At 31.2% G+C, this 10,479-nt stretch overlaps 1 protein-coding gene across 1 annotated transcript in view; it reads left to right on the top strand.

Moving 5' to 3' along the window:
• The window catches only part of LOC106461343 (protein turtle-like), a 256,105-nt gene that overhangs the window by 184,530 nt on the left and 61,096 nt on the right, over nucleotides 1-10,479 (top strand). The window contains exon 2 of the mRNA XM_022388224.1: nucleotides 428-766. Coding sequence (XP_022243932.1) covers nucleotides 428-766 — 339 coding nt within the window. The remainder of the gene's footprint in view (nucleotides 1-427; nucleotides 767-10,479) is intronic.

The following is a 10,479-nucleotide window of genomic DNA, read 5'->3' as shown; positions in this document are numbered from 1 at the left end:
TGTTTTAGCTATTGTGCAAATGTTCCACTGCTATAATATTGTTGTATGTATGCATCACTACAGCTTGTTATCGCTATGACGGCGAACCATAGGACATTAGTTGTTTTAGCTATTGGGCAAATGTTCCACTGCTATAATATTTTAAGCTTTAATTTTGTTATTTTTAACTTCCTGTATCCAATCTATATTCTTTTTCAGAACCTTACAAATGAGAAGTATAAATGATCAAGCAATCTCGGAATACTCAGACTTGTATAAACATTGGAACTTGTGTTAACAAAGAAAAATATTTTTTAAATGTCATGAAGATGAATAGGCAATTGAAAGAATTTAAAAGAAATTGACTTATTTTCAATATTTTGATGAGCCTATAGACTAACCTATCCACCTTCGTAAGAAATAACTCTTTGATATTTTTTTTCGACAGGGTACAGTCTGGAGGGTTTTATTGAAAAGGTGACTGCCCTTCTTGGAGAAGATGTTGTTCTACCTTGTTCCTTCGAGTTTCCCGAAACTGGACCTGTTCCATATATCATCCAGTGGCACAAACAAGGAATCAAAATTCCCATTTTCATTTGGTACGAAGGTTATCCCCCTCATATTGGTGAAGGTTATGACGGACGAGTCTCTCTCACGGATCGGGCGTCTCTCAATCTAACCAGCTTACAGGATCACGATCAAGGAATCTACACATGCGTAGTCAATTTTTTCGACAGATCTCCGAACCCAAAAAGGAACGCGAGCTTCGTTCATCTGTATGTTCACGGTAGGTTAATTTATTGTTATATATTTATGTATATATGTATTTTATAAACCAAAACCGAAATGTCTACTATGAGATTCTGACCTAAAAAAAAAAACAAAAAAACTTGTCCATTGCCAGTCCTTTATCATTATTCATTAACTCATGCATCAAATACTATTGTAATATTGTCTAAAAAACGTTGGGGATATTCCATCGATGATTCAAATGCAAATATCAAGCGAGGTAGTCATTATGGAAGATCAAATTAAGGGTTAGGAGTTGAGTGCTTTGATCTACTACATCTCAACCCTTACTGCCTTTCGTTGTTTGCAGCTTGTTGTGGGAAGGCAGTCACCCCTAATATTTTGACATAAAAAGCAGTTGTTAGAATAACCTTATATTAGGTATAAAACCACCCTATATTTTTTCTTTTGTATGATTCCTAAACATTACTCTATGATAGACGATAATGATGTTGCATTCTCAGCTTTTTTTTTTCTTACGTACTGTTAAGTTTTGGTAATTTCTTATAACTGTGTGTCTATTTTGAAAGTCTATCTCCCCTAAACTGAGTATATCTTCAATGCTGATTTAATGGTTACGCTATCACTTCTATTTTAATGTACAAAATATAGTGTTCTATTATTTTGGGCAACATTTTTAGCTTCTTTTACAGGTTAGACTTTCATTACAAATGAAGATGTACAGCTTGAATATTCTCAGCACATTACTATTGTAGTATGGTTATGATAATAATTTCCTACGTTTTCGATAGACTAACCCAATCATATGTTGTTCATGATGTAATATTAACTCGTGGTAGCATGCTCAATTTTTGTGAGTATGATGAACTAACATGTGTTTATAATGGATGTTGGTTTAATATTCGACTGACATTTTATGTTGACGAACGGGCTAGTTTTATTCATTACGTTTGCAGTAGTTTGCTCGGTGTAACTTCATACTTGCAGTAGTTTGCTCGGTGTGACTTCATACTTGCAGTAGTTTGCTCGGTGTAACTTCATACTTGCAGTAGTTTGCTCGGTGTAACTTCATACTTGCAGTAGTTTGCTCGGTGTGACTTCATACTTGCAGTAGTTTGCTCGGTGTGACTTCATACTTGCAGTAGTTTGCTCGGTGTGACTTCATACTTGTAGTAGTTTGCTCGGTGTAACTTCATACTTGCAGTAGTTTGCTCGGTGTAACTTCATACTTGCATGATACTTTCTAGAAATTATTGGTTGACGATGACAATAACCGGTTTGTTTTGTTTAGGATATTCGCGAAAAACTACAAAAGGGGTATTTGCGATAACCGTCCCTAATTTAGAAGTGGTAGACTAAAGGGAAGGAAGCTAGTCAACAGAACCTACCGCCAACTCTTGGGTTACTTTAATTCAATAGAGGGATTTAACCATTACTCTCACAACGCATCTGTGGTCCTAAAGTGCGGAGCGTGATTTGTTTTGCCGCAACGGAGTCGCAAACCATGGATCTTCAGATCCACATTCCGGCACGCTAACCACTCATTCACACTCGGCTCATACATAATCAGTAAGAAGTGTCTTGTATTACACGATGTCAAAATATGGCTGGATTTGTTTTGTAATTGTTGAAATAATTGTTGTTGTCGTTTATTGTTAAGCACAAAGCTACATAAAGGGCGACCTGTGCTATGCCTACCACGGGTATCGAAACCTAGTTTCTAGCAGTATAAGTCCGTAAACATATCGCTGTGCCACTGGGGGGGGGGGCACTTGAAAAACTGTTGTTATTTTCTTAAAACATATGGCAATATGTGCCTACATCATTTTAAAGCTTACTTATATTAAGTTTGATATGTGCCCATTCTGGTTTCAGAACTAGAGCTACGTTGTTTCAAAGCTCTTCATTTAATTATGAAAAACAATAAGTTAAAGGCCAGGGACTATATTCTAAAAATACAGCACTTGGATAACATACAAGCAAACTGAAGTATGCTCTTTTCGCAGTCATAACTTTGATTTGATAAAGAAAAGATTTATTGAATTATTTTGTTTGCCAATTCTATTCCAGAGACATTGACATGGTGGATGAAAAAAAACGGATTTTCTCTCCTAACGAATGTACCCAGACTTTGGTACAGGATGAAATAGTAATCCTTTTTTATAGGATGTAATAGCAGTGTTATATAGAAAATCACGTTAAGCCTATGTCACAAAAAATTTCTTTGGTATTCGTCTATTATAAGTATTTCCAAAGTATTGCCTGTTACATCTTCCTTTGACCTTGTAGTAAATCAAATGAATCTTCGTGTACGTCAAGTTATTAACCCTGAAGGCCACACTAGAGAAGTTCTCGTGGTTTATCCGTTTCCATAACAATCAATAACTGATGGAAAGAGTATGAAAGTTATTAACAAAAGAACCCGAATCCAAGATATAATTCATTATACTGTATAAAAAAAGCTTCTGTCAAAGTTGAAAGAGAAGATGCCAGGTTTTTATCAAAATATGGACAGTGGTTCTTATTTTAACTCTCTCGTTAGGATTTTACCACAGTGCTTTATGGAACTTTATCTTTTTCAAGTCCCGTCATCACTATTATTCGCCAGTAACATGTTTTATATTAAAGAAATGAATACAATTTTTTTGTATTATATACCATAACAAAAGATTTCTTCGTAAGCAAAAGTTTCTCTCACAAAGTAAAACAAAAAGAAAACAACATAAAAAAATCAAACTCTTCCAAATTTTCGAGATGGCAAAACGATCGCTTAAAGATTGTGTTTAAGGAAAAATGAAAATGAAACCTTAGTGGCGTCAATTCTTTCCTGATTTGTAATTACTTTTGTGTGGAATTCTGTACAATCCTCAGTTTACTTTAGTTAGTAAACAACAACAACAAAAACAATTCTGTACAATCCTCAGTTTACTTTAGTTAGTAAACAACAACAAAAAAAAACAATTCTGTAAATCCTCAATTTACTTTAGTTAGTAAACATCAAGAACAACAAAAACAATTCTGTAAATCCTAAATTTACTTTAGTTAGTAAACAACAACAACAAAAACAATTCTGTAAATCCTCAATTTACTTTAGTTAGTAAACATCAACAAAAACAATTCTGTACAATCCTCAATTTACTTTAGTTAGTAAACAACAACAACAAAAACAATTCTGTACAAACCTGAATTTACTTTAGTTAGTAAACAACAACAAAAACAATTCTGTACAATCCTCAATTTACTTTAATTTGTAAAAACAAATAATCAACAAAAAACAATTCTGTACAAACCTGAATTTACTTTAGTTAGTAAACAACAACAAAAACAATTCTGTACAATCCTTAATTTATTTTAGTTAGTAAACAACAACAACAAAAACAATTTGTACAATCCTCAATTTACTTTAATTTGTAAAAACAAATAATCAACAAAAAAAACAATTCTGCACAACTTTCAATTTATTTTGATTAATAAAAACAAATAATCAACAAAAACAATTCTGTACAATCCTCAATTTACTTTAATTTGTAAAAACAAATAATCAACAAAAAAAACAATTCTGCACAACTTTCAATTTATTTTGATTAGTAAAAACAAAAAACAAACAATTCTTTACAATCCTCAATTTACTTTAGTTAGTAAAAAAACAGCAACAAAACAATTCTGTACAAACCTGAATTTACTTTAGTTAGTAAACAACAACAAAAACAATTCTGTACAATCCTTAATTTACTTTAGTTAGTAAACAACAACAACAAAAACAATTATGTACAATCCTCAATTTACTTTAGTTAGTAAACAACAACAACAAAAACAATTCTGTACAATTCTCAGTTTACTTTAGTTAGTAAATAACAACAAAAACAATTCTTTACAATCCTCAATTTACTTTAGTTAGTAAATAACAACAAAAACAATTTTGTACAAACCTGAATTTACTTTAGTTAGTAAAAAAACAACAAAAACAATTCTGTACAAACCTGAATTTACTTTAGTTAGTAAAAAAACAACAACAAAACAATTCTGTACAAACCTGAATTTACTTTAGTTAATAAACAACAACAACAAAAACAATTTTGTACAATCCTCAATTTACTTTAATTTGTAAAAACAAATAATCAACAAAAACAATTCTGTACAATCCTCAATTTTCTTTAATTTGTAAAAACAAATAATCAACAAAAACAATTCTGTACAAACCTGAATTTACTTTAGTTAGTAAAAAACAACAACAAAAACAATTTTGTACAATCCTCAATTTACTTTAATTTGTAAAAACAAATAATCAACAAAAAAAACAATTCTGCACAACTTTCAATTTATTTTGATTAGTAAAAACAAAAAACAAACAATTCTTTACAATCCTCACTTTAGTTAGTAAAAAAACAGCAACAAAACAATTCTGTACAAACTTGAATTTACTTTAGTTAGTAAACAACAACCAAAAACAATTCTGTACAATCCTCAATTTACTTTAGTTAGTAAACAACAACAACAAAAACAATTCTGTACAATCCTCAATTTACTTTAGTTATTAAACAACAACAACAAAAACAATTCTGTACAAACCTGCATTTACTTTAGTTATTAAAAAACAACAACAAAAACAATTCTGTACAATCCTCAATTTACTTTAATTTGTAAAAACAAATAATCAACAAAAAAACTATTCTGTACAACTTTCAATTTATCTTGATTAGTGAAAACAAAAAAACAAACAATTCCATACAATACGCAATTTAATTTAGTTAGTAAAAACAAAAAGAAAAAAACTGAATTTTTGTTTAATCGCTTTTTCTTGTTTTGTAAGTACATCTCTCATCTTAATATTTTCCCATTGTGAATTATCATACACGAAAATTACATAGGGCTTTTCCTAATTATCGTTTCCATTCCTTTCAGAATCATCTCACCTTAAATAAAAGCCAGTAAAGAGGATTAAATGATACTAATCATACAATACCAAGTAAATTAGATATCAACAGTTTCTGCTGGTAATTAAATTAAAACTCGCAACGTACTCGTGGAAAGCAAATCTATTATGTTTCAACTATACAACCAGAGCAGTCATCCTCACTCAACCCCACCGACTTCTCAAACTTCTTAGCTTGAATGTGTCTGCAGCAATAACATGACTCAACAATATAGTAAAATAGAGATTTCAAAAAGTTAGATCCTCCTCTACAGCAAACTTACCCATTCTGAACAGCCAACATTGTTGTTACATACCCTGTAGAAGGTCATGAACATAATTCTAAAGAACGTTTCGCCTTTTTATCATCAAGGCGTTTTTCCGCTAGTCGTGTGTTTTTGATGGGTGAGATAGACGTAAAATACGTCCATGAATCTGAGACCAGATGTGCTCTATGGGTTTGAGATGGAATGGAGTATAATTGTCCATCAAAAGGAAATCCACCGAAGAGGAAAAATAATCGACGATAAGAAGAAAAGGAGATAAGATAAGATAAGCAGATTATGGGTAGTTTTATCTTATTTTTTAGATATACCATATTTGAAAAGAGGGTTGAAGTTGATGGAGAGGGAGTAAAGTATGTGTGAAATTGATAAATTCTATTTAAAAAAAAATTACCGGAAGGTTTAACTAAATCCAAACATACTCAATGCCGCCAATGGTGTGCCTGACTGCAGGTGTGTATTTTGAAAAACTAAAACTAGGTGAGGAGAAACGGCGAGTGAGTCGTAGAAGACCTGTAACTTATTCCACACAGAGCTTCCAAAATATCTGTTGATGGAGAGGGAGTAAAGTCTTTGTGAAATTGATAAATTCTATTACAAAAAAAATTACCGGAAGGTTTAACTAAATCCAAACATACTCAATGCCGCCAAAGGTGTGCCTGACTGCAGGTGTATATTTTGAAAAACTAAAACTAGGTGAGGAGAAACGGCGAGTAGAAGACCTGTAACTTATTTCACACAGAGCTTCCAAAATGTCTGTATTTTATTTTAATCAAACTATTTCGTAGTTTGTATCGTATGAATTGATCAGTATGATTTTGAAAAAAACAACACTTGAAATCAGTATCATTGACCAACTCCTTGCTTTATAATACCCAGGGCTTGCCAGTATCGTATTTCTTTAATCGATGATTGTAATACTATGTTATTATATACCATCATAATACAGATGGAACTGAACTTACATTTAGATGTATTTCAATCATTCCAGTTATTAAATTATTATTATTAGATTCTTCACAGGCTCTATGGAAAACGACATCCCTGCGGAATACTATTCCTAATGAAGTACAGATAATCAGCTCAGATTATTCCAACACCATCAGAGAACTACCCACGAATCTGTTATTCATCAACCGTATAACTGGCATAGGTTCTGTTTTTATTACTATGTGATAGATGTTGTGGCGGATCTGAGAACTGAAATGTTTCATACTTGCGAGTCAGAGTATTTCTGCAAACACTCTCAAACAAGGAGAAAGGTTTTTGCGAATAAGTTTCCTTTTCGAAGCGTGGTGTGACGTAATTTCGCTCAAAGGAAATAATAATTTTACTTTCACCAATTTGTAGGTTACAGTTTAGATACTTGGAATACATATGCCAATAAATCTTTGATAGGTTGTTTAGGCAGAGTATTCATAATGGATCTAAGTTTCAAATGGACAGCAATTGCCTGTTGTAGAAACCTACAAATGTAGAGGACGACGTTTCGAAAGCCTTCCGCCTTTCGTTTGAAGCTGCTGTCCATTTGAAACTTAGATTCATATGCCAGTATGGTCATTATAATTAATTTCATTCAATATACAAAAGGAAATAGAATTAACTGCTATAAAAGAGAAATAATTAAAGAACGATAGCAATGCCCAATACATACCAGTAACACAGGTGATAATTAAAGAACGATAACAATGCCCAATACATACCAGTAACACAGGTGATAATTAAAGAACGATAACAATGCCCAATACATACCAGTAACACAGGTGATAATTAAAGAACGATAACAATGCCCAATACATACCAGTAACACAGGTGATAATTAAAGAACGATAACAATGCCCAATACATACCAGTAACACAGGTGCTTTTGATAATAACCGGTGTCATTGAAGTAAAGTAAGAGAAATAAAAAAAAAAATTATATTATGAGGTATACAAGATTCGATGAGATTGGCTTCTATAGCTCTGTCTTCTAGTATATATGATATTTACTTCCTGTAAACTAAGTTAATCCTAATAGCCTTTAGGAAATTCAATTTATTTTACTGATCTTATAAAATATTAATATTTTGGAATGGAATGAATTTTATTAAATTCATAAATCAGCAGAATGAACCGGCTTTTAAACATGAATTTCAGTCGCATTAACGAGATTGACGTTTATATGAGCTAATTAGCCTTAAGTAACTTTTGACGATAAGCAGCTGAAGCTGTTAATTGGCGGATCTTTGTCTTTTTACCAACGTCACCTTCTTTCTTCGGCTTTCTGCTTGTATTTTATTGGTTGTTCAGAGAAAAATAAAAATTGCTAATTTATCGCGTAGTGTCCACACTTCATGGATGGTAATACTTGGTATTTGCATGTTTATCTTTATTGTGTCATATTCTAAGAGACTAGACATTACGTTATTAGCCAATAAAGCAACTAATAACACAATACGCCTTGATAGTTATTTTTAATTCAAGTCCTATCTCATATTTTGTAATGTAAGAGTAAACACTGACATTCGAATACATTATTATGACGCAATAGAACTGACTATCAAAACTCGTTAACAGAACGTTCATACATATTTGTATTTAAATAAAAAAATTCTACTCGTGTTGACAAATAAGAAAAAAACGTTTCAAATTGTAAAAAAATGTATATAGACATTTCTTTCTAGATAATAGTTTGAATGTTTTTAAACCACTGTGTTTGAATAAAAATAATACAAAATATATAGCAGCTGTATATGCTGTATATTAGCTTAATGTTTGAAATTCCTTTTTATGAAATGCCCCTATTTACTGGATAGCTGTACTTTTATCTCGTGAATCTATAAACACTGTAAAAAAAATCTACAAAATATTTAAACTTACATTTATTTCAAAATCTAAAAAAATATACATAATAATAGAACTGAAAGAAAAGTGTCTGAGAAGCGCAATAAACCTAAAAACATGCGATTCAGATTGAAATACTTGTGTTTTTATTTTTACAAATTTAATGTAAAAAATTACAGAATGAAAGTAATTTTTTTTTTCGTGATACCTAAGAACATGCTTTTTATGTACGGAGACGTTATCACAACTGGAAAGATTAATGGAGACCTAAGAACATGCCTTTTTTGTACGGAGACGTTATCGCAACTGGAATAATTAATGGATACCTAAGAACATGCTTTTTATGTACGGAGACGTTATCACAAATGTAATAATTAATGGATACCTAAGAACATGCTTTTTATGTACGGAGACGTTATCACAACTGGAAAGATTAATGGAGACCTAAGAACATGCTTTTTATGTACGGAAACGTTATCACAACTGGAAATATTAATGGATACCTAAGAACATGCTTTTTATGTACGGAGAAGTTATCACAACTGGAAAGAGTAATGGAGACGTTATCACAACTGGAAAGATCAATGGATACCTAAGAACATGCTTTTTATGTACGGAGAAGTTATCACAACTGGAAAGAGTAATGGAGACGTTATCACAACTGGAAAGATTAATGGATACCTAAGAACATGCTTTTTATGTACGGAGAAGGTTATCACAACTGGAAAGATTAATGGAGTAATCATAAATTTATTTCACTGAATTAAATACATACAATGTAGAACTAAATAAATATATTATGTATTCAGAAAATATATGAAATAAAAAATATGGAATATTACATGATATACTTGTTTCATAGCACAGGTGTGGCGAAAAAAAACATGTTCATCTGGTGTACCACACACTGAGAAACTATTGTTACAGGTAGTTCAAATTTTAGAACTGTTATCTCAAACAACTCAATACTACAACAAATATAATTAGTCAACAGGGACGTTATTAGGAGTAAATAAAGCTCCTATGTGTTGTTCAAAGCGAAAATGTAATATTCTTAATTCAATTGGAATGTCTGACCAAATATTTAGACCAATATTTGATATTCCGATAACACTCCATATATATATATATATATACAGGTATATTATAAATGTTAAACACATTATACACGTACTTAAATATAATTTCAACTGAATAGATGATGCTACATATCGATACATGTTTCCAAAGTTGATGATGCTACATATCGACAGATGGTCACGGAACAGTTTCCAAAGTTTGTTATGCAAGTATAACATAGAAGAGTATTAAAAATTAGTGATCCCGCTAGAAAAAAAATTAATGAAACAATAATTCAAACCACAATCACAAATGTATAAAATTTAATCTCTATTCTGGCAGCTTTATACACTTATCTGTAGGCCAATGTAAGGATTACTTTTTATAAATTTATTATTGTGGTTTTAATTCTTGTAAAGTTACAGCTATCAGGTATATGACTATACTGGAAGTTTATAGATGTTGTGTCTATTACATAGACATATAAAAATATATTAAAATAAACAGAAAAATAAAATTACAATTTTAACGGAAAGTAGGGATCGTTGGTTATTCGTAGAATCGCTATAAGAAGTATCCAAAACAAAATAAATGCTACAATAAAAAAATACACAAACAAGTAAAGTGATACTAGTTGGATAGATTTTAAAACGATTTTGTGTGTGTTAT

Source organism: Limulus polyphemus, unplaced genomic scaffold, assembly GCF_000517525.1.
Source record: "Limulus polyphemus unplaced genomic scaffold, Limulus_polyphemus-2.1.2 Scaffold938, whole genome shotgun sequence".
NCBI lineage: Eukaryota > Metazoa > Arthropoda > Merostomata > Xiphosura > Limulidae > Limulus > Limulus polyphemus.
This window is presented reverse-complemented; position numbering and strand designations above follow the sequence as displayed.